Consider the following 24,906-nt stretch of genomic DNA (forward strand, 5'->3'; position numbering starts at 1 on the left):
GCGAGTCTAAACATGACACAGGTGTTATCTGCTTAAGTGTCAGAGCAGTGAGTGAGTACTGTAACGCCGAGTGTGCAGTGGAAAGGTACTGAAAACATGACGTATAGGCAGGTAGACACAGCGTGTTTCAGTGATGCAGTGGCTGAGCGACAAGAAAATATGGAGAGGATATTTTAAAGTGAAAATGAAATGCATTAATCAGGCCAGCATGCTTTTGGATTGACTGCTTTTTTATTTATTTAATGATACAGTACTCATTTGACAAAGCAGCCTTATATTCAATGCACAGGAAAAGAACAAAAACATTTTACCTGATAATAACGAACAGACATGAAATGACGCCTGGAGAAGGCTTTAAATGGTACTTCACATTCATACAGTCACTTAGCAACATTCACATTCATCTGGGTGAAACATAAAACATGCACAGCAAACATGTCAGCCTTCCAACACACACACACACACACACACACACACACACACACACACACACACACACACACACATTTATTTGGTCTTTTTTAATAATTTTTGTGATTTGGCTTGATTCCTAATGTTGATCTGTTGAGTCAGTCTTAGTAGAGTCGTACAAAAAGGAATGAAAATTCCCATCTCTCTTTTTTTCAACCAAAATAAACTTCTTTTTTTTTTTTTTGCACTTTTTCCCTGATATCACTTTTTTCCAGTCTACACCCAGGCCTGCCATCCTGGGAAAAGTCTGCTAAGGTTTTTGGGGTCCATGGCTTGCTGGATGAGCAGGTTGACCTGTCCTCCCACGCTGAGCACCGTTCCCTCTTCCACTCCCTTGAGCTTCTCCTGCAGCCGCAGCAGCACCCGCTCCGCCACCTTGTTGAAGCTCTGACTGTCACTGCTGGAAAGAATATGAGGGGAAGAGCCTGAACACACACACACAAAACCTCGCCAGCTCCGATTCTGACACTTCTCTCCTTGATTACCTGGATTTACGGCTGTTGTCTATGTCATCTCCCCCCATAGTGGAGCTTAGCGTTGCGTTGAGCTCCTGCTGCTCGTCATGCTGCAGGTAAAAAGCTTTCAGGGGGTTCATGGTCCAGTCAAACAAAGGGTCATACAGCAGCACCTATTTAAAACGCACAAAGACACAGAAACTTACAAAAGCACTCCTTAATATGAAGTTATGGAATAAAACATAATATTTAGAGCATGATTTTACCTCCACAATAGTCAACAGAGCTTCTTGAGAACTTCTCATCACCTCCATCGTCTTCTCACAGCATCTGAAAGGGAAAGCAGGGTTCAGATTATTTATAGTGCTAAATGTTTAAAATGTCTAAATAGCAACAGATTTCCCAACATGAATCTTAATCTGTGGTCTGAGAAAAGATTAATGAGGAAGTTTGTTTAATGACACAATGTAATATGCTATTTCAAATTATAAAACTTTATTAATCGTGAAGGAAACTCATCAATCAATGGTGATTAGCTACTCATGCAATAAAAGGATCAGATCATTTTTTTATTATGTCCTGTAAAACCTCAGAATTGACAGGGGGTCGATTTTTACTGCAAGCCACTTTGCAACCCACCTCCACTTCAGTTTATATTTTCATGTCTGATTCAAATTTGTCATGTTGCCTGCCGTGCTCTGTCACAGAGTCTTTACTTCCAGTTTTCCATGTATGAGTATAAAAGGGTCTGAAGGTCCCAGACCACTGCTGACAAATAAGAGCAACATCTGAGCATAATCGTGAGCTAACCTCCTGAAAACTCCCTCCACTCCAGTGATGCCCATACCGTCCACAATGTCTCTGGAGAGTCTGAAGGGGACAGTCTCAGGGGTGGGGAGGATCTTGCCTTGCTCAAAGGCCACACCTTTAAAACATCAACAACAAAAACACACACAGTGAAGAAAAAGGGGCATCCACACTGGAGGAATAAAAACATTTTCTGAAACAAAGAGTGACCTTCTTGGTGTAAGAATACCTAAATCGATGTGCACCAGTTCTGCAGTCTGTTCGTCGATCAGTATGTTCTGGATGTGTCTGTCACCCAGACCCACGATGTAGCCGACTGTGGACACAAAACAGAAAACAGAAGGTTTGTTTTTACAATTACTGGATCGTCGTTTGGAGATAATATGAAATCTCGTTGCTGCAAATGTATATTTTTTAATTCTGTGTCATGACTGATAAATGTTTTCTTTCAACTCTGGACTTCAACTGAGAACAAAATGTTGACACGCTGAGGTGAAAGGTGGTGTTTTATGTACAAAGCAAACCGGGATCCATCAATCACCTTAATAATAATCAACACCAACACTTTAGTTTCAAGTCACATCAATTATATGTCGCCCTTCAGTTTGTGGCATCTTGTATTTACAGTACATAATGAGCTTTACTCTGTGAGACGGTGTACCTATAGAGGAGGTGGCCACACTGCGAGTGTAAGCCAGCCGCTTCTCCATCCACACTGCGGGATCCAGGAACCGTTCCATGCAGAAATACCTAAAGACCGGCCTGAACTTCGTGCACACCTCATTGTAGGCCTGCAGCTTCTCGTCGAATGCAAGTCTCTGAGCGTCCTGCAGTGACAGCCCAACAAAAACTACAGCTGTGAGTTCTGAACCCATAGCAAGCATGTGTTGCCATGTTGCAAGTGTTTTCCTGTCAGCACTGCCATACCAACATCTTCCTCCGGCAGGCTAGGCTGGCCCAATCTTGGGGTCGGAAGCGTTTGTGAGCTCCTTTATTGGGCTCCACCAGAAACTCCCCGATGGGCACCGTCCCAGAGCACCACTCTAACACGCCACTGCGCTGTGAGAAAGGCACCACCTGGAATCAAGTATATGACAGATTTTTTTTAAGCAACGAAGGGAAAAAGAGATGAAAGCAAATGTGAAGCAGTGCCACAGATGTGCGTCTATCGGGGAACCTTGTATCGTCTGATGTTGAGCTTCCTCTTGCGTGTGTCTGTATTGCGCTGCAGCAGCATGGAGCACATGCCGAAGACCTGCTGCATCACTGCGTCCTGTCGCAGGTCGTCCTGACCCTGTTTGCATTAAAACACTAAAATCACTCACAGGTGAGGTGACCAAAATCATCACAACGATTCTTTATTTTAGTGCAGTTCAGTGTATTTGTACAGCCCAGTATCACGTGTGAGGGCTCAAACTGCTTCACAGCCATAGAAACAAGACAAGAACAGACAGACTGAGTTCTGTAGGACATTGGGAGTTTTATGACGTTTGCAGTCATTCATTTGTTAATGGCTGAATTCTTCAGTTGATAGTTCCTCTGAGTTTCAGGCAAGACAACTTTGGAGGAACTACTTTGAAGTTGAATGCAATTTAATGCAGGGGTGTCAAACTCCAGGCCTCCAGGGCCGGTGTCCTGCAGGTTTTAGAGCTCACTCTGGGTCAACACACCTGAATCAAATGATCAGTTCATTACCAGGCCTCTGGAGAACTTCAAGACATGCTGAGGAGGTCATTTAGCCATTTGAATCAGCCGTGATGAATCAAGGACACATCTAAAACATGCAGGACACCGACACTCGAGGCCTGGAGTTCGACACCCGTGCTTTAATGACTACATGTGACATGAATCTAGTGAGGTGGGAAATATCTGGTAAAAAGTAGTAGAAAATATTTGTGCATTTTGAATTTTCTGAATGATGGGGAAAAGGTGTAGAAGTACTGTAAGCTAATTCAAGAGTTTTTAAAGGAAACACAATATTGTACTGAAATGTACATGGGGAGGAGAATTTTTGTAAATCTCTTTGAGTGGGAATCACCACACAACCCACAACACAATGATATCACATGATATATGAAAGTTATCACCTCTTTTCAACCACAAATTATGTCCTCAGAGTAAAACTTTAATTCAATAAGATAAAGTTATTTTTTTGCTGCAAAATGAGACTTTCACACATATGGAACCTGCCAATGAAACCTGCTGTCAGAGTCTGCTGCTGTCTGTGACTGAATTGGGTCAAGTTGGCAATTACATGCAATCTGTTTTTGGTAATACAGTAAATAACTGTGAAAAACCATCGAAAACAGAGAGAATTCACATTTACGAGAAATGTGCAACCTATAGGAAAATAACCACAATACAACCAGCTGGTGGCCAAGTTGGGTCGCGTCTCCTCGAGTTGATGTCATTGACAAAGACTCATTCAGACTGATGGCAACATGTTGGCAATCTGTCTGCATTTATATATTAGACAGCAGCTATTTACAAACCTTCAAAGAGCTCTCTGAGAGTGACTGCAGTCAATCCAATATCCTCTCTATATATGTATATGTAGATAGACTGGCTATAGATACCGAATGAAACTGGAATGGAGGAATTGTGAGCCACCTCCTCTACATGGATGACATCAAGCTGTATGCTAGGAGTGAACGAGACATTGATTTACTGATCCACACAACCAGGATTTACAGCAACGACATTGGAATGTCATTCGGATTGGAGAAGCGTAGTCGGATGGTAACGAAGAGAGGGAAAGTAGTCAGAACTGCCAAAAGGCAACATCGCTGACATTGAGGACAGCTACAAGTACCTGGGAATCCTAAAGGCAAACAGAAACAAACAGGAACAGCAACCAGAGAGTAAGGCAAGTCAGCTGAGGAGTCAGCTGAGTGGGAAGAACAAGATCCAAGCTATCAACACCTGTGAATACCTCTACTGAATGCCTCAGGCAGCAGAAACACGAGCAAGAGGAGGAGCACTCATGGAAGGACAGGCCCCTGCATGCTATGTACCACCAGCAGATAGAGGAAGTGGAGAGCATCCAGAAATCCTACCAGTGGACAAAGCTGAACTGAAAGACAGCACAGAGGCACTAATCATGGCAGCACAAGAACAAGCTCTGACCACAAGATCCATAGAGGCTGGGGTCTATCACACCAGGCAAGACCCCAGGTGCAGGCTGTGTAAAGATGCCCCAGAGACAATCCAGCACATAACAGCAGGGTGCAAGATGCTAGCAGGCAAGGCATACATGGAACGCCATAACCAAGTGGCCGGCATAGTGTACAGGAACATCTGTGCCGAGTATAACCTGGAAGTCCTGAGGTCAAAATGGGAGATGCCCCCAAGGGTGGTGGAGAATGACCGAGCTAAGATCCTGTCAGACTTCCAGACACAGACGGACAAAAATGGTGGTGGCTAACCAACCGGACATAGTGGTGGTGGACAAGCAGAGGAAGACGTCCGTAGTGATCGATGGAGGTATAGTGAATGACAGCAACATCAGGAAGAAGGAACACGAGAAGCTGGAGAAATACCAAGGGCTCAGAGAAGAGCTCAAGAAGTTGTGGAGGGTGAAGGTAACAGTGGTCCCCGTGGTAATCGGAGCAGTAGGTGCATTGACTCCCAAGCTAGGCGAGTGGCTGCTGACCTATTTTTACTCGTGTGACTGAGGTGTTTGCTTGCCCTGAATCGATATAACACTACCATGCAAAACATAGCGATGCTGCGCTGTAGAGCTTTTTTTTCACCACCAAATCAAACACACAGTTTCAACTCTCCTGTTTTTTTTCACTTTCATCTTATTTTGTCAGCTGCTAAGTCAAACTCCCAGGCCGTATAATGCTGCTGACTGTTGTGAGTTTAATATTAATGCAAAACAAGCACACAGATACAAAACTCAAGTTTCACCACGACTCTCCCAAGTGGTAAATCATTAGCCTTCAATTGACTGTCAAACGTGTCAGCAAACACAAGCATGCTCTCACACACAAACACACAGCCTGCTAACGATTGTTTTCATTATAAAGGAGTGAAAGCCTGTTTGTCCTGGTACAAAAACAGGATTAATCATTAGCAATGGCCAAAGCTAAATGGAAAAAAACTCAAGTTTAAATTGTGAGCACCTTCCCGTCAGGGCTGGCCAGACTATAATGGCACACGAGAAGAGATTTGTTGAAAGACAAAAAAAACCCCGACGTCAAAAGCACACGTAAGACACGCACAAACGCACGCACGCTTACTTTGACCAGCTGTCTCCTGCTTTTGCCGTCAGAGCCGACGCAGTCGATGATCTTGGGCAGGTTGACTCCTCCGGCCAGGTGATAGTGTGGCATGAAGGACCTGACAGTCACCAGGTTTTCATAACCACCGGACGGATCCACCTGTTTACACGATAAATATGAGACAAATAATTCAATCAAACCAATCAAAAAATGACACTATACACTAAACATGGATCACCCCAGTAACACTTAAATAACAAAACTTTATATAAAGTCTGAAAGCAGCAAAGTTCTCTCTCTCTGTATGTTTTTAAGTTGTATTTTACCTTAATTTCCATTGTGGGGATGGTGACCTCCTCAAGGTCTCTAATTTGCATGATGGGCTGATCAGCGGGGATGGGGATGGCCTCTGAAACCAAACAAGGACACAAAGGATGTCTAAGCAGCGGACATTTAATGCACACAACCATAACATATACTCACGACCTCTGAGTGTGTATAACTGTAGAATGTTAGGTCTACTAGCAAATAAACAGCTGAGTGGACCTGAGCAACTATGAGCAGAAAAGTCTTCATCCCTTCATGACCACAGTGTACTGATCCTCTAACGGCTGCTCCCAGCAGGATAAGGCACCATGGCACAAAGCTCAAATCATCTCAAACTGGTTTCTTAAACATGACAATGAGTTCACTGTACTCACACCTTTGGCATTTGGTGAAACCAAAGATTCACATCATGGAGCAAAATCTTTCCAGCGCCTTGCTGAATCTGTGCCACGAAGAATTAAAGCAGCTCTAATCCAAAAAGATGATTCAACCCACTCCTAACATGGTGCACCTAATAAAGTGGCCAGCGAGTGAATAAAGCATAACTCACTCTTCTCTGTTTTGTGTCTGCTGGCATCCATGTAAGCCAGGGTGATGTAGGCATCGCACAGGCGCTCGATCCCTCGGATCATCTCGGCTCGCTTCTTCCTGATGGTGGCGATGATCTTCCGAGCGACATCCGAACGCTCCTGAATGAGGGAGAACATGTAAGCAGTTTAAAAAAAACAAACAAACAAACAAACACACCAGGTGCTTCTTTTGTTTCTCATGTTAGAAAATTTAACACACCCAAAGTTTCAAAACGCAACGGCACTGTCCTCGTTTAATGCAAATGTGTTAAACATGAGTTTTTTTCACCGTGACAATCGACGTGTCATATTTAAGCTCCGCATGATGGAGAGAATCGTGTAAAACGGATGGAAACATCACACTCACCAGATCAAACTGCGAGAGCTGTCGCGTAGCACTCTTAGACTGCCGGGACCTGCAAAAGTTTTCGTCTTTGTTGGCATTGACCAGGGCGAAGATGATAAAGAGCGTGTGGTGAGGGTGCTGCAGAGATGCTCGGCATATCAGCTATGAGGAGGGAGGAGTACAAATAATAAACTGGACGTGGCTGCAGCAAACCTTTTATATAATGCGGTTTCTGCTCACAATAATGAATAAAAGAGCCGCGTTACCTCATTGAGGACATCGTGGAATCCCGTATCCTCTGCGACGCCAGTTGCCATCTTGGTTCCCATGCGGGCGGCCAGCTGATACATGAGAGGCAGAAACTTGTAGGACGGGATCTGTTTCACCCCTTTCTGTTAACACAGAAACAAAAAGCTTTGTCAGATGATTATATTTGTAAGATTCAGTGCAGATATGTGAACATTTTACTGACCTTCATCATCTCATTCACATCTTTAATGTCAGCATTTTCCAGCCAGAGGGAAGCCAGCCGGAAGACCCAGGTGTCGTGCTCCTCACCCTGCTCCAGACACTGGATGTAATTCTCCACAGCCTTACACAGAAAGCGCTTTCTGTCCGTCCGCAGGTTGGACAGGGCTTTTTCATCCAGCTCCAGCTCTCTTTGCACTTTTATTGTGTACCTGTGAAGTTGGACAAAGACAGGCTGGAAACAGGCCTTCACTTTTTCTTTGGTTGTAACTGGACCTCAGCTTAAATGCAATACATCGAGCTGTAAATGTGCAAATCAACCTGTTGGAGGTCACTTTATGCTCCTTTATCAAGCCCACTTCCTCCTTGGCCTTTTCCAGCAGGGCCTGTTTGTTCTCAAACTCAGACGAGTTCATGTATTTGTCGATGCTCTGGTACTGAGCGTCAGAGAAGCGGGCCAGAGATAAAAACGCCTCAGTCCGCTGGTTCTGGAGCCTGGAGTCCTGAAGTCCCGATTCCCCCTCTATCACCTCCACTGCCTGAGCAGAGATGAGACCTTTATTAATTCAACAGTACAGGGCTGTTCTCACGTGAGGAAACAAAAATCAGGCAAAATTTACAGGTATCAACACAAACATTAAAAAAAAGTAAAACAAGATTTAACCAGATGCACAAAAAAATGTCACTACAAAACTGTGACCCGATTCAGACGTATAAAACACACACAGACACACACATGAATTATTTAATTTTGTCTATATGAATCTGGCGTAGCCAAAGGACAAAGTGTAAACTTGCAGACGTTTAATATTTATGTCTTCGCCTGCTCCTAATTTGTCTGGACATAAATAAATTATTCATGTGAGGGTGTGTGCGTATGAAGGCCCGCATGCTGCCAGGCCGACGGGTAATAAACCATTCATTTCTCTAGGCGATCCCAGCTGTGTGTGTAGATTTTAGGGCGTTTGAGACCTTTAAGATTCCTGTTTTGGTCGCTCTTCTTCACACGAAAAGAAAATACCAGAAAATAACTCTTAACCGGAGCCACTTTGTTAATTCCAGGAACTATGGACACTCCACATGTGTGAAAACGCTTCAGATGGGTGATAACAAGCCACAATTCTGCCCTTTTAATCTTTTAATAAAGCTTCGACTGCTCATGCCAAAAGCTTCTTCCTACCCTCTCCAGGTACTTCTCCAGTATGACTCCAGGACTTTCCAGGCAGGTTTCTGCCAGCCAGTTACCACACAGCCTGAGGCACTCGGTGTAGACTGGTGTTAACGCAGGATTTAAATCCACCTGTGCAACACACATCAAACCAGCTCAATAACCCATCTTGGTATTTGGATTGAACTTAGCTAATCTTACTGTTTTGCATTAGTTACAACACAGCGTTATGTGCCCGTCTGACCTTTTTCTCTAGGCTGTGTATCATCTGTCTCAGCAGGCCCAGAGCCAGACCCTGCTCTCCCTTTGCCCAGAAAACCTGGGCCTCCTCCAGTTGCCACGACGACACAGGTAGCGACGCCAATGTCCTTCCACCGCCGGCATGCTGCTTCATCTGGTAGACTGCACGCTCTGCCAGCTGGATAGAGGTTAGAGGCAACCTTCATATGATATTCACGTGGTAAATGAAAGGAAAACAGTGCTTCAAACCTTCACCTGTGGATCTGTGGATGTTACCTGTGTGTTTCCGGCCTTGCGAGCTAACCGGCACAAGTCCATGAGATGGTCAGTGAGAACAGAGCTGAGGTACTGGCTGCTGTCGGGCTCTCCCACCCTGGACAACAGGGTGTGCTGGGCCACAGAGCGGACGGCTAGGATGGGTTCCACTAAAGCAAAGTCACTGTCAACGAGGAGCTGAGAGTGGTGCCGCCACTGGCTGTAAACTTCTCTCAGGATGAGGTCTGAGAAGGGTCTGATGTAAAAAAGAAAAAAAAGAGTTTAAACATGAATAAGTCCAGAGGAGGCGTCCCGTGTGTTACTGACTGTGTGGTATGCTTCTGCCTGAGTCACCTGGAGAACAGCTCTTTAACACTCTCCAGCTCTCTGACGCTCTGCAGGTTCCTGAGGGCTGGATACAGAGATGACACGGCCTCCAGACTGCCTTTGCGTAGCTCTTCCACCTCGGCACCCCTGAAGAAATGCATACGCGTTATAAAGCAGAAATAAAGGTGTCGTACCAGAGGGTAAAACTCCATATTTTGTCCACCGCACCTGGCCTGTTTCAGAGTTTCATCAAATATGGAGAACTCCTTATTCCTGAGTGCTTGCAGGGCACAAAACACAGATTCGTGAAAGCCAGGATTGGATTTCTCACTCCTGCAACAGCAAGACATTGGAGAAAAAAATAATTAGCTTCTAACTGTGAGATTCTAGTTGCGTTTCATGCAGCAGATGCTTCCCTCACCTTTCTGACAGCTCAAAATCCCACTGGGTGTTCCTCCAGGCTGCTTGAAAGCGAAGATCTCGCAGCTCAGCTCCCCACTCGACCCCTTCGCTCTCGAGACCCCTCATGTAGGTGGCCAGGATGCTGCTTAGACCGAAGTTCTGCAAACCCTGTCGGCATAAGATTAAAGAAACTGTGCTAAAAGCTAAAAGATTTCAATCTAAAACATTCTTTGGAGGAAGTGGTTCGTCATAGTATCATTTCAATCATACCTCCACGATGCCCACTTGCCGAGTGACCTCGGGAAGGGTACAGTGAAGGTCGTATGAGGTCAGGGCCCTTCCCCACATAGCTTCATGTTCGTAGGTGCGAATCCTGTGAATTCACGCGGCAAAACGGCATCAGCAGATCTGATAATGACTGAAGCCTAATGAGGAATAAGTGACCGTGTGAAAGATCTAACTGAAATTTTCTACCTTGTCAGGGGGCTGGTCATGGTTTCGCCACCACAGCCATACAGACTATCCGGCTCCCCGATGCTGCGATACACCTCGATCAGCAGCTCCTATAAATATGCAAAAATGAGAGGAGAACAAGAAAGTCTTTTAAAAACAGATAAAATAGCTCATGCGTGATAATGATGATACAACAAAATGCAAGATCAGCTTCGATGGCAATGCATTTCCTGGTTGCCAAAAGTGGCTGTCTTTTTTTTCCTCCCATTTTTTTGACCTGATGTTGTCATTTAGAAAACAAAGCAGCCTGTGTAACTATGTGTGCAGCACGAAGAACCAACCTGCAGACTGATATTGGTGTCTTCTATGCTCTTCTCGGTCAGGCTGGAGATCGTGAAGGTCTGGCTGTTCTCTTCGAAATTTATTTTCCGCGTTGCTCTGGAGTTGGTTCTGCAGTTACAGGAAATGAATGGATCAAAAATGAAAAGCTGGATAAAGTTATTTTTCCTGTTACTGTTTAAATGAAGCCGCTGCATACTTGCGACTTTCTTCCATGTTAGCTTTGATCTTGTCCACGTAGATCTCGGTGTACAGCAGGGCGGTGAAGTGAGCTGAGCAGGACTGAGCGGCTTTGGCCACCTCCAGGTAGTTCAGATCCAGCCAGAAGTTTGAGTCGCACACTGTGCCAAAGGATTTACTGCAAGAAGGCAAAGCTCTACATTCATACTACAGCAGGTTTACTGGGGCAGAGATAAGAGCAGGTCCAATCGAATAATATCTGACTACAAACCCGTCAGCTTCCAGTGGCCTCTGCTGGTGTCTGAGGTAGTCAATAACTGCAAGCATGGTACGCAGAGAGGTCTTATCATGCACGCCCTGGCTCGCAGTGTCGGACTCTGCAGAGAATAACATAGACCCTCATCTCAAAGCAAACAAACACTAAATATGATCTATCGTCCACTGTCAAAATATAAGGAACAGGATCAATAATATTTGTCACAGATTCAAACTGACCAGAGTCAGACGTGAGAGGAGTGGCGGAGCGACTCGAGGCCTGAGCGCTTCTGCAACAAAAGCTGAAAAAGTCCTGAATGTGGGAGGAGAGCAAGTCCCTAAACGACCCATCGGAGTCATCCAGAAGAATGGAGTGAATGATGAGAGGCAGTAACCTCTGACAGCAGTCCACCCACACCTAAATATGGAGAGAATAATGGAGCGACACAGAAGGAATAAGGTGGAGTAGGCTGCACTGACATTCAGTATATGACTACAAATGTTAACTAATTAAACACAAATTAAGTAATGTAGCCATTCGACTTCTACACAGCTCTTAGGATAACTCACCAGGCAGAGTGGTCGGGACAAAAGCAGAGCCTCACACTTGACCCCTCCGCTGTCCAGCAGCGCTGTGCACAGAGCCTTCAGCCAGCTCTTATGGCTGCCCGCCTGGGGAATCCAGAACTCCTGGCTCTTCAGGTTTCCTCTGGCCTCTGTGCTCTCCTTGGCAGCCACAGCAACCGCCTGACCATGGATGGCAGCCAGTAATCAGATGCATGAGCTTGCTGTGAGCTCCCGTGAGGTAACTTGCAGACACACGCACAAATATCTAAAACCCACCTTATTCTTGGCTGTTCTGAATGGGTTAAGGTAAGTCAGCATGGGGTCTCTGTTCCCTTTGTGTTGCTCCCAGAAGTCGACTCCTGACTGAGTTGCGAGGATGTTCTTCAGGCACTGAGCTGCTGCCTGTCTCACCTCGATTCTGGCAGACAACCACAGCACAGAGCACATCAGCTTTTCCATCATCATGAGTTAAAACCTGATAGCTACAGAATCTGAGGAGTCAGCGTACTGCTGTTGAGTGAGCGCGTCGTTCGTGCAGTTGAGGACGATGTACAGACACTGAGACTCGGTGGATTCGAAGAGGGAGACGGCTTTTTCATACAGGGGGTCTCTGCCATGGAGAAGGGCGATGTTGGACAAGTCTACTGGGCCCAGTTCTCCTAAACAGCTGCCTGCCGCCTCTGCAGCACAAGGACTGAGCTATGAGAGCACTGCCAAACGGAATCTTATCAAACTGTTGACATGGAAGACAACACAGCTTTGATTTGTTTTACCCTGAATGTCAGCTCCTCCAGGGTGGCCGGCTGCTAGTTTACAGAGCTGCAGCAGATTGAGGACCAACTTCACCAGCACACTGTCGCTCGCGTCGGCTAAAAAGGACGACACGGATGGAAAACATTTACATGCAATCGTTCTCACGCAGAAACCACTCTTCCTCCTTTAGCATCATACCGTGGCACTCTTTAAGAAGCTCTCTGATCTGTCCTTTGTTGTCATGCAGCTGTCTGGTGAGCTCCTTTAACCCCTCGAGTCTAGTCAGAGGTAAGGAGTCACAGGACGTCACTGACAGGAAGTGGGCGATCTCCTGCAGGGGGGATAATTAAAAATTCATTACTCTCCGTATCAATATGATGAGAGAAGATCTAAATAGACTTTTAAAGCGAGGACATTATATTTACACATGTATTTGCTGCTTTTACCTGTCTCAGACTGAAGGCCCCGGCGTTATATTTGAGTTTGTGCTGTACAGCCCGCAGCTCTCTGAATTCAGGGATATTAGGGAAAGGCTCCAACCCTCTGATTGCTTCCTTTAACGTCTGCTGATTTTCTATGACAAGAAACTGCAGCAGACTCAGCACCTTCAGGGCAAAAAGAGGATTCAAAATCAAAATCATGCACACTGAAAAGGAGCCACAGTTATTCTAAGACAAAGATATGAAATAAAGAAGAGTTTGTTATCAGCAAACAGTCCATCCTTCTGTCTGTGCACAAAAAGACCCAGATTGTCTTCCTCCCCTAACCCCAACCGCTCTCGGCAGATGAAGCCCCTCCCCAAGCCTGGTTCTGCCGGAGATTTCTTCCTGTTAAAGAGGAGTTTTTCCTTCCCACTGTTGCCAAAGTGCTTACTCAAAGGGGTTCATAAAATTGTTGGGTTGTTCTCTGTATATACTATTGTAGGGTCTACCTTACAATATAAACCACCTTAAAACGACCGTTGTTGTGATTTGTGTAAATAAAACTGAATTGAAACCAAATTGAAAAACAAGAAGTGGTATTCCTAAAAACTGTCTTTCCCATTTTCCTATCAAAATATTAAGAAATTATGGGCGGCCCAAAAGTTTTGAACTGTATGCTGTGTACTAAATACATTCAACGAACACCACGCTTTGGCATGCAATCACTTACCTGCTCTGAGATGGAGGGTCGGCTGGTCACCTGAGCAGTTAGAGTTCCAATGATGACCTGTAGGTGGCAGCCCAGAGCATCATCACAGACCTGCAGGGACACGTGACACACGGAGGCCAGCAGGTCACAGCACAGAGCGAGGCTGCGGGTAGAAACCTCATCACACGGAACTGGTCTGTGAACAGCAGGAAAACAGTGTTTATGTATGTACAGCACAATATGTGTGAAATGTAGAAAAACTGTTCTGTAACCTAGCCTAAAACCGCGCTACTAATGTAGCTAAGTTAGCTCAATTTTTAGCGGTATCGAGATACCGGGTAATGCTAGAAAACAACAACAATCATAATAATGATAATAGCAGAACAGGAATAGTATAAAAAATGACTGATTTTTTGCTTTTTTATAATATATATATATATATATATATATATATATATATATATATATATATATATATATATATATATATATATATATATATATATATATATATATATATATATATTATATATATATATATATATATTATATATATATATATATATATATATATATATATATATATATATATATATGAAAAAGGATAACAACAACTTCTATATATACATATAAACACTTAAAAACAGCCATTAAGAATGGGAAAGGACCAATTTCAGTGATTACAAGTGATCAGACTTGCTTTGGTTTAAGTTATGATTTTATCTTGGCGTTACAAATTTTAAAATCACTTATTGTTTTTTATTTCTAGTGGTAACGTGTTCCACATCTGTGGGCCTTTAACTTTAATTTCATATAATATCATCTGATTGACTTACTCAGGATTCACACCAGTGTGTAAGTCTGCCTGCGAGTGCACCAACCTGCTGTTAATATGGTGAATGAGCGTGTAGATTATATCTCTGAGAACAAAGGCCCAGGCTCCACCCAGACCGTCCTTCACCTCCCTGAGCAGCAGGCTGACGAACAAATGGTACATGAGGAGGATGCGGTGCCGTTCGTAGCTGTTGGTCGTCTCCGCTGTTCTTTCGCACACGGCCAGCAGAATCCTCTGGATAGAAATCTACAGACAGATGTAACATCATTGCACATAGAACAGAAAACGGAACACTGTGACTATTATCAAAACAAAAAAAGTTTGACTGGGTGACGATATATGAGACATCATACCGGGGTTTTTGACAGAATGGCTACCAGTGACTTGTGGTTGGCACCGTGGCACTTGCTGAGGTAGTCCAGTGTAGCTTTGATGACATATGAGCTGAAGTATGGTGGATTTGGTACCGGGTCTAGCTCTCTGAGAGATATTAAACACTGATTTTGATGTCCATTTGTTACCATACTGAGTATTTAGATGAATGAACAGTAAAAGGAAATAAAAAAAACAACTACTAGAGGACAAATATCCCAATACCCAATAAAGCGTTTCAGGTCTCCTCTGTCTTCTTCAGCTCCACTTCCTTCATACAGAGTCATGAGCAGTTCCACTACAATGTCAGCCAGGTTACTGTGGATCAGGCTGTCGATTTGCTGTGGACACATGTGAGAAGGTGAATTTTAGAGTATATAAAATCATTTGACTATGGCTTGTTCAGCCAAGCGTTTGACCTTAATAACATTTTCTCAGATCTTAGGACTGACAAGCAAAAGTCTTGAGTACTGTCGATACAAGCTGGTGTTACCTGTTTACCCAGACAGCTGGCATCTTTGAGCAGGTCATACACCATGTTAGCCTTCTCTCTCTGCTGTGCAACCTGCGAGTCCTGGCCCGGCAGTGCAAAGTATGGCAAAATGTTGACCATGATCTTTGGGAAACAGTCTGCCAGTAAGTGCCTCCAGTCTTTGTCAAGAGACCTGCCGATAGACTTCACCTGCTCAAAGTCATCCAGGAAGACCAGGCGGGGGATCAGCACTGGGTAGGAAGAGCTTTAAGGGTATTGGAAAAGGATGCTCAGTCCTAATACACTTGATTTCAAAAAACACCAGCTTAATGTAACTATAGCAGAAGGAAATGTGACTCAGTGACGCAAAGATGAGCTTGTTTTCTCACTTATAGAACTCTTGGATTGTGTCATGATCCAGTAGACTGTAGGGGAAAGATCCAAGAGTGTAGCGGTCGTCAGACTGTCTCTGTGCGAGCCACTCGGCCACCAGGTAGTTCAGGTGAGAGCTGACGAATGTTTTTACGCTCCTGTAGCCCAGCGCTCTGGAGACACTGCACAACATCTGAGGTGAAAAAGAGGACAGGACAAATCATGTCACCCTAGACGATTACTAAACCACAGTAAATCAGTTTGCATGCTTAAAATATTCTCCTCCCTATATTCTGCGCCTTGAAAAAGGAACTCCCATAAGTCCACATGCAATAGAGTCAGTCGGAAAAATCCCACCTCTTACTGGCAGTAAAATGGCCCATAGTGACATACGGTGCAGTATTAATCTGCGTCAGAGTAGTTATCCAAAGCACGTGTTACCTCACTTTTACAATGCATCAAGACCTTGTAAAAGCAAAATTGCATTCAAGTAGCTTGTTACCTTTTTAATGAGCTGCTCTTCAATATCGTTTTCTTTATAAGACTGAAAGAGTGCAAACAGGGACTGTTTTTCACACACGGGGCTACAGCACAGTACGACTGACAAGCTCTTGAGCAGGGTGGCCTTGCGGTTGAACATCTCGTCCTCCCGGTCCTCAGAAGAGCAGCCTCTCTGTGTGCGATTGCACAAACAATACGTTAGTCGGTGTGTGTGTGTGTGTGTGTGTACAATCGCAAAGAGTTGCTGACATGTGGTAATGCTGCTCGGTCTTACCGGAAGCTTCATCCCCTCCTGAGCCTTCAAGTAAACATTCTCAAAGGCTTTCTGCTGGTGTTTTAGTGGCAGCATCTTCTTCTTATCTGGTTGCTCTGAGCTCATGTCCAGAAACAGCCTGGAGACACAATACCAGCGAGCACATATTTATCTGTCTGATCTTGGTCTTGCTTTATGTTTATTAGTGGTAAAAGACGGAGGAAGCGTACCTCTCCACTGAAACGGCTACCAGCATGCGGACTTGGTGGTGTGCGTCTGCGAGGTGAGATGGAAGGACAGCAGACACGGGATGGTCTTCCTCTCCGTCAGAGGTTCTGATGCTCAGGACGGCCCACTTACAGCATGGGTCGGCCTAACCAAGCCGAAATGACAGCAAACGCAAAAGAACAAGAAAAGTCAAAAGCAGTGACAACGAGAGCTGCTGCAGTAATGGGACACTTTTACAGGCAGTAAAAACAGCAACACTGTTGCTTAATCGTAGATTTTACCTCCAGGAGAGCAACCAGACATTGCACTAAAGCAGCTCGCACAGATGCCACGCATTTACCTGTATGGCTCAGGAAACTGAAACGCAGTACAATAGGAGCATTAGTAACAGTTCTGACTACAATAGAATTTCTAAGAGAATTTCAAATTTCAAAATAAGGTAATTTTACACTTGACTTCTCTATCAACAATTGAAATCGTGTATGTAAATGTAATCTTTTTTAAAGAGCCGCCAGTTCATCTATTAATGGTGTAAAAACATGCTTCTAACCAGAATCCGGACACCACTTTCAGCAAGGATCCCTGCACATGTCTCATCTCCTCTGGCATGTGATGGGTTTTCCCCAGGCTCTTTATGGAGGGTAACAAACTCATCAGTACAGCAGCACAGATCTCCTGGTCCTGACGATACAGAGAGCACAGGTCCCTGTGAAGACAACAACAAATACATCTATTTATTACCACAGACACATTAATTCACATTGTGCAGATTGAATGTGTCTAACAAATACGAGTAAGAGAAAGGTTCTCATACGCCAGAGGACGGAGCAGCGAGTCAAATTCCTCCGGGGAGAGCGAGTCCTCAGCAGGAAGCTTCTTCAGCAGGATGAGATACTGCAAGAAAACCAGATAAGATGAGTGTTTCTGGCTAAAGGGTTGCCATGGTGATCCTCCAAATTTGCTGCTGCCTACCATGTTGAGGTGCAGGGCTTTACTGAAGTCCATCTGCTCCACCAGCAGCAGCAGCTTGCGCCGCACTTCCTGGGGTTTGAAAAGCATGCCGTGGACGGGCTGGACCGAGCCGCACTCGCACAGGAACTCCAACACTGCGAGGAGAGCCAGGTCCTGCTGTGCCAGATGATCTTCTGATAGAAGGCTTTTCGCACCTGCAAGGTAGCGAGCAATGTCTATGAAACGTGCTAATTTTTTATTTAGCTGTCTGTGTTTTTAAGAAAGGAACAAACCAGGAAAGGACCCGACATACCTGGGCCGCAGGAAGTGTCGGTGTTGTCTCCTTTGGGCCTGTGGTTCCCGTTGGTGCTGCTCTGGGGCTCTTCACCATCATCAAACAAGTCAACATCATGGCCTTGCTGAGTTCTGGTCATTTCCCACTCATCATCCATGGGGTCATCCTCATCCATGACAGCGACTCTCCTGGCAGCAGTGCTTATCTAAAGGGAAAAAGAAGAGAGCTTGATTTCACAAGCCTGCTTTTCACATTAAGGTTTTTCCTTTTGTGTCTTTTAAATCTGTGACATGCTCTTTCTGTCGCTTACCAACATTTTGCAGATTTCCGCCAGCTCGCTGAGGAGGCTGGCTGGCAGAATCATTATAAAGAAACCAGAGGAGGTGGGACAAATATTTTCCTGCAGAATGATCACAAAAGTAGTTAAAATCCACTGTCAATGCCTGACTTTGACTTTAAGAGTAATGATTGTTTTTCTAGAAGAAAAGCTTTGTCACCTTGTTTTTTCTGCTGGCAGACTGTGTGCAAAGCTTCATAACAGACCTCAGGGTGCCCATGGTCCCTTCCTCTGTCATTTTTACTTTCACCCCTGAAACAAACCCGCTGAAGTCCTGGGCGAGGGCCTATGAGCAAGAACAGCCCGAAAACTTTAAAGCTGGGGCTCATATTTCATTTCAACTTTCAATATGACAAACAAGGGTTCTCAGCCAGGCTGGAATCAGATTTTATGACTTTAGATAACTGATTACCTTTGCTTTACCGAAGAGCTGCGATCGGCAGGCCTCCTCCTCAGTCAGAAACCCAGTGGAGACGTAAGCTGCCAAAACAGCGGTCAGCTGACTGAAACAACGCACCAGACACTCTGGAGGAGTGGACTGAGACTGTCGAGGGTCCAAAACAATAGATGTCATTGTTTACCATGCAAAACAACATTCATACGCGCACACACATCCGACTTCGACTCACTTCAGGAGAGAAGCAGTTGAGTAAATTGTCAGCCACGCAGAGCAGGGACTGCTCCAACTTGTTTCTGAGGCCGGGGACAGCAGCAAACCGGCTGTCGGCCGACGCCGTCCTCGCCGACTGGTCAAATCTGCGGACTTCTGACGGCGACGTGTTGAAGCTGAACTGCTGGTACAGCCTCTCGATCTGTTCCAGGTTGTCTTTGGCATCAGAGGGTATTTGCTCTTGAGAAAAGGCACTTTGAAGAGAAAAGAGTTGCAAAGAGGGTTAGTTTAATTCCCAAATCTCAAAGCAATACCTACAGAGAGGGCAGAGAGAGATGCAGTGCAGAAGCTGGCTGTATATTACAGGTTATGGCTAGAAATTGTATATAGTAATAAAAGAGGTTGAAAAATAAAAGAATTCCCCTCACCTTTCTATGCCATGAGTACCCAGCAGAAACTTTAGGCCGACTCTGGCGTCCTTCAGAGTAAGAGAGACCAAGATGTTTGCTATAAGATTGTGAGGAAAGTCTCTGCAATTAAAAGAAAAGTTTAGGTTTTATCTTAAATACAAATGCAATAATACAAGATAAACTTTATTCTAGGAAAAAATCCAGAAACAAAGGAAAAATATGAAGTAAGGTTCAATTTTCTGAGTTTTGGAGTTTGTGCAAACAGGAAAAAAGAATCCCATAAACAACACTTTTTTAACTGGAACATCTTATCTTTTGAATATAAAAGCACCTTCTACAAATATTAACATCAGTGTATAACCTGCCAACCTGCAAATGATGGGGTGAGGTCTGGAGCTGTCCTCCAACTCATCACTCTGGTCGCTCATCAGCATCCAAGCTATGAAGCTCTCCTTCAGATTAGGTGATGTGCCTCCTTCTGTGGCCCCCGCAAAGTCCCAGCCTGATGCTGAGATGAGACTTTTTGGGACCGGACACTTTAGCAGGGCCTGGGCAAGACAGAGTGCAGCACTCCTGCGTACGAGGAATCGAATCAGATTAGTATCTTTTGTGTAATTAAAGAAAACTACTGTTGCAATGAAAAAAGAGAGAAACTCACTTGGACGGTTTGCATACAGATCCAGATAAAAGCTTCCAAAAGTCTCTGTCCACATTAATCAGTCCTCCCTGGATGATGGAGGCCAGCAGGTCCAGGCTGAGGGACTCTGTCGGGGACGAGCTGACCCCACGCACTGCCAGGCCCCATACCTTAACCCAGAGCCTTCCCAGCTCCGTCCTGTAGACCTGGGCTCTCTCTGGGTAGCGAGCCTGGCACCGGGCCACCTCCCTCAGACAGCGCAGCACATACACACCCCTCTCTCCCCTCCGCTGCTCTGCCAGGAGCTGGTGCAACACTGACAGCAGTGAGACCAGCTCCCGTCCAGGCACCATGTATGGGTACTTAGAGGTGAGCGCTGTGGTGATTTGCAGCCTGAGAGAGGAAATAAAAGACGGGAATGTCTTTATGTGACGCTGATAGCACAGCAGTCCTCCGTGTCTCAAGGCAGAGTTGATGCCCCATAAAATAAAAAGCAATAACACTGATTTAAAAGTCACTCTACCCAGTAATCATCTTTATTTAAATTGAAAATGTGTTTATATTATTTGTGCTGTGATTATCATACCACGGTATGACATCAAAGTCACTGTGCTGAGGCTGCAGATGCTCACGGAGGACCTCCCAGCCCATTTCGATACGCCGGCGCTTGCTGGCAGCTCCGTGGGTGGGACTGCCCATCTGTGTGGCTCTGATGGAGGCCTGGGTGACATCCACGATGTGGGTGTCACTGTCATCATTAAACAGCTACAGCAAAGAAACGTAAGAGCGTTTAAAGGATTAAATGTGTCCAGACACCCTCCTCTAATGAGCTTCCTCACCGCACTTTTGAGCGAAGCTGAACCTTGATGCGCTTGGTGCATACATGACGTTCGAGCTTTCTTACCTGGTGACAGATGTCAGCCGTAAGCTCAATGAGATTGTCTTTGACGGCTATGTGTCTGGTCCCCGTGACGTACTTCCCTCTGCTGCCTATGTGACCAATCTCCCCGACCAACGCGTTGTAGAGGTTGTACAGCAGACTCCGCCACTTGGACCAGTCCTCAGCATGTGCACCTGCAGTATGAGTGAGAGCAGCCACCAGTTATTGGTTATTTATTTAAGGATATTCAAATATTTATGTTCATGACGTTTAAATAATTACTGCCAACAAATGAATGCAAACCTTGAGTTCAGCCACAGCTTTGCAAAAGTTTAGATTTTTGATGTTTTCACCAGTGAAATTTGAAAGATGCACTGCGATCAAATTAAATTAAACTTTTTTACTTACCTACTGGTTTCTATCTAACATTCACACACACACACTCACACACCAATGAATGCATCAGCCTGGAATGCATCGGGAACAACCTGAGATTCAGTATCTTGCCCAGAAAGAAGGTTGGAAGTGGGAGCAGACAGGGATCCAACAACCAACCTTCCAGTCCGCTCTACCTCCTTAACCCCCCAAATGCAAACTGAGCATCAGAATGAGGAAGAAAGCTGATTTAATTACTTTGAATGTACCATGCTTGTTGTTGCAAGACATGCTGGTCTGAGTGTTTCAGAAACTGCTGATCTGCTGGGATTTTCCTACATAACCATGTCTGCAGTTTACAGAAAATGATCCAAAAAAGAGGAAATGTCCAGCGAGTGACAGTGGTCTAAGCGAAAATGCTTTTGTGATGTCAGAGATTAGAGGAGAAAGGTTATATTGCTGTAAGAGATAGGAAACTCAAATATGCCCTTCTTAAAACAAAGTAGTTGGATGGTCTTAATCAAGGTGAAGAAGAGCATCTCAAAATGTGCAAGACATCAAACCTTAAAGCAGATGGGCTACGGCAGCAGAAGACGAACCAGAAAGGAAGGTGTACCTAACAAAGTGTTTGGTGAGTGTAGATCCCACGATAAAGCCTGGCCTCCGACCACTATTAACCACAAACGCTGGAAACCAACATTTAAAATGAAGTTTTAAAAAGAAGAACCTGTATCCTGTGTCTTGGCTCCTTTGGGGTGGTGAACACAAATCTGTAGTTTGAAGAACTCCACAATCTCCTCTTTGAGAGCTGGACTGGGCCTCATGTCTGCCCAGACGTACAGTATGGAAGGCAGAAGCTCCTCTCCCAGTCGACACAGCCTCATCCTACAATTCATGGCTGCAGATCTCAAGAAGATGTTCAGAGCTGAGACGAGGTGCTCCAAAACAGCCAAGTGTTTCTCCTGCCTGATACGATTGATACAAAGAATGCATAGTGTTTAAATTTAGCGACTAATACCGGAACATTTATTCAACGTAAATCTAAAACAGTGTTAAAAGTCTTCACCTGACATTAAGCAGTGCTTTGGAGAAAAAGCTGAACAGCGTGTCATTGAATCCATCGGTCTGCATGCAGCAGCCCTGCACCACCGTGTGGATCACTCTGCTCACCAAAACGTGGTTGATGGGTCTGGACGAGGAGTTGAACAAACCACAGTACAAGTCCAAAAGATCTAAGGATCAAGAATAAACACAGATCCATCAGTTCTTACTCTTGTCTGCTTCCTGATGTTTAGAAAATAAAACTCCAAATAGCCCACTGACTTTGCCACTGCTGTGGAGCGATGTCACACCAGTACTTGCGGACAGAGAGGATGTCCTTTACAAGGAGGCTGCTGTAATCTTCTCCATAGGCTGAACAGCAGTACGAACTCTGCAGAACCTCCAGCACATGTTTCAGCAGCTCACTGCACTTCAGACGAGGCCCGCCTGGAGGAAGAAGAGGACACTCTTAACTGCAGTCCCCACAGTTCATTCAATATGTTTTCTACTGTGTCTGATGAATTAATGAAAGATACTTATAAATATAAAGATATATGAATGTTCCCTAATTTATTACGACATACATTCACCCAAAACTGAAACATATTGCAACCTGCTCCTGCTCTTACGTTTGTTAGCGCAGCGAATGAAGTATTTGATCAGGCTGCATATTTCAGCCATCTTCTTCTGCCGCGTGGCCAGCGTGGTTGCTGTGACGTTGGATTTGCTTGATTGCATGCTTTCCGTCTCCTTTTGGACATAGCGCTGCAGAAACCTGATGCAATAAAATGCCAAGCAGAATAAAGAGCGTTCATTTATAGAAGCCACTTGTTCCGGTACATGTTAGCTAAAATCATTTATGAGTTACGAGCATGTTGCAGAATATGAAATAAGAACAAATACTTATTTAAGAACTTTTCAAAAGATGCAAAAAGGTAGAAAATAGTACCTTCTCTGGAAACACCTTATAGATATATACATTTGGTATTTATATGGTTGCAAATACTCTGAGGCAGGTTACCTGAAAACAGCATCCCATGTGAGTTGCTTGGAGGCTTTTGCTTTAGCTGATGAGTTACGATCCAGTTCCTGCACAATCTCTGGAGACCGGAGGAGCCGTCTGAAGCGCTCAGCTTCTTTCTGATAATAAAAACGAGATGAAATAAAAAGCATTTACACCGCACTGATTAAAACTATTTCAGGTTTAGTTAATTATGGATAATTCCCCACAAAATTCACTTCAAAGCTCTTTATACTGTAAGTTAAAGACCCAACGGTATTGGAGAAAACCCCAACAATCAAGCGACCCAATACGAGCAGGCACTTAGCGATAAGAAAACCCCCCATTTTAACAGGAAGAACCAGGATTTGAAATTCTGTTCAATAAATACATATAATGTGTCACAACTGAGAACTTGAGGGGCTATACAGACTATCAACATACCAAGATGACTGGCAGATCTTATTTTGTTTTTGTTGCTACTTGTGCCAGGAAAGTAAATAAACCTTTATTTTAAAAAATAACTGATTTTAGAGTCTTTCAGCTATTCATCGCACTGCCTTTGTACACTTATAAAGTGCAAAATTGATGTCGTGCAAGCCACAGGCAAATTGCATCTTATTTGCAAGTGGGCAGGACAGATGCTGATGCTCAGCAGATGTATACGCAGTGCAATCTGAGCTTCTGACTGAGTTCAATACTGTAGGGTAAGAAGAGCCGTGATTTGAAGGTAGTAACTAAAAGAAGTGAATTAAAGGATAACTGTGGTAGTTACTGGTGTTGGGCTGCTTTGCCATGATAACTGGACAACAGTGTTAGTTAGCATCCTGTTATTTTAAAATATGCTAAATAGGGAGTTGTTTAACCTATTTAAAGTGCATTGAATCGCCTATGAATTCATTTATTTGGACAACTGATAGGCAGTAGTTCGTCTTTTTCACCTTCCTCTCTGTAGCTTTGTCATTCTCGAGTGCTCTGCAGCAGGCCAGGAGATCATGAAGAGCCAGGCTCATTGTGCCTCACCGTATGTACACACTGGAGGGACAGGATGTTGACAAAAGTTATTCATCTGCTTTATGCCTACACTATTATTACTTAGTAGACAGTGTAGATTTCTACTATTCGACCCACACTTTATTCACTGCTTCACTGCTCATGCAAACTACTTTAGCAACACGACACTGGCAGATTAAGCTTTTAACTTCATTCACAAACGTCCATTCAAACACCTGCACTGTTCACTGACCTCAGATGACTGCAGCGATTGCAGTTACGGAGTTGTCACACGCGCAGGTGCAGATGTTAGCTGAGGTAAGGCACACCGCTACTGTACCTGCCATAACAACTTTGCCATCTTGTAGAGCCACACGCACGCACACGTAACCCACGCATAAAATATTCCCGCCCCAGCAGCAAGGCTCAGCCCCTCACATCACTTCCTTCTCATGCCAGGTATTGAGTGAGTCCATTCACTTTTCTATCAGCATGAAAATAAACCTAATGTTTTTAATAGGTATGGTGTTATTGAAGTGGTATACGATCTGCTGAAGTCACGTTCAACCTATAAATTGAAGTATATATATGTAAAAAACTATAGA

The 24,906-nt window shown here is 44.4% G+C and overlaps 1 protein-coding gene across 1 annotated transcript; it reads right to left on the reverse strand.

Annotated features, from left to right (window-relative positions):
- Positions 1 to 212: 212 nt before the first annotated feature.
- atm (ATM serine/threonine kinase) lies at positions 213 to 24,715 on the reverse strand. The gene is made up of 63 exons (XM_082501773.1): positions 24,555 to 24,715; positions 24,250 to 24,343; positions 23,330 to 23,448; positions 22,938 to 23,083; positions 22,591 to 22,755; positions 22,334 to 22,499; positions 21,995 to 22,233; positions 20,917 to 21,086; positions 20,599 to 20,777; positions 20,034 to 20,405; positions 19,745 to 19,948; positions 19,394 to 19,495; positions 18,985 to 19,219; positions 18,768 to 18,899; positions 18,516 to 18,641; positions 18,329 to 18,418; positions 18,037 to 18,223; positions 17,745 to 17,938; positions 17,587 to 17,666; positions 17,323 to 17,478; positions 17,054 to 17,129; positions 16,775 to 16,917; positions 16,566 to 16,683; positions 16,293 to 16,463; positions 15,808 to 15,983; positions 15,440 to 15,683; positions 15,172 to 15,287; positions 14,928 to 15,054; positions 14,621 to 14,820; positions 13,761 to 13,935; positions 13,055 to 13,213; positions 12,807 to 12,939; positions 12,629 to 12,724; positions 12,364 to 12,535; positions 12,132 to 12,273; positions 11,859 to 12,035; positions 11,529 to 11,706; positions 11,305 to 11,410; positions 11,053 to 11,211; positions 10,856 to 10,964; positions 10,536 to 10,624; positions 10,332 to 10,434; positions 10,081 to 10,229; positions 9,888 to 9,992; positions 9,687 to 9,806; positions 9,354 to 9,588; positions 9,082 to 9,255; positions 8,850 to 8,969; positions 7,991 to 8,208; positions 7,674 to 7,881; positions 7,468 to 7,593; positions 7,223 to 7,363; positions 6,837 to 6,975; positions 6,286 to 6,368; positions 5,978 to 6,118; positions 2,911 to 3,027; positions 2,661 to 2,810; positions 2,395 to 2,560; positions 1,963 to 2,049; positions 1,737 to 1,851; positions 1,193 to 1,256; positions 957 to 1,099; positions 213 to 871 (listed from the first exon to the last, which is right to left on the reverse strand). The coding sequence occupies exons 2-63, from the start codon at positions 24,319 to 24,321 to the stop codon at positions 688 to 690; spliced, it is 9,288 nt and encodes a 3,095-aa protein (XP_082357899.1). The 5' UTR covers positions 24,322 to 24,343; positions 24,555 to 24,715; the 3' UTR covers positions 213 to 687.
- Positions 24,716 to 24,906: the final 191 nt, after the last annotated feature.

The sequence above is a fragment of the Aulonocara stuartgranti genome (assembly GCF_965226115.1).
Source record: "Aulonocara stuartgranti genome assembly, chromosome: 14".
NCBI lineage: Eukaryota > Metazoa > Chordata > Actinopteri > Cichliformes > Cichlidae > Aulonocara > Aulonocara stuartgranti.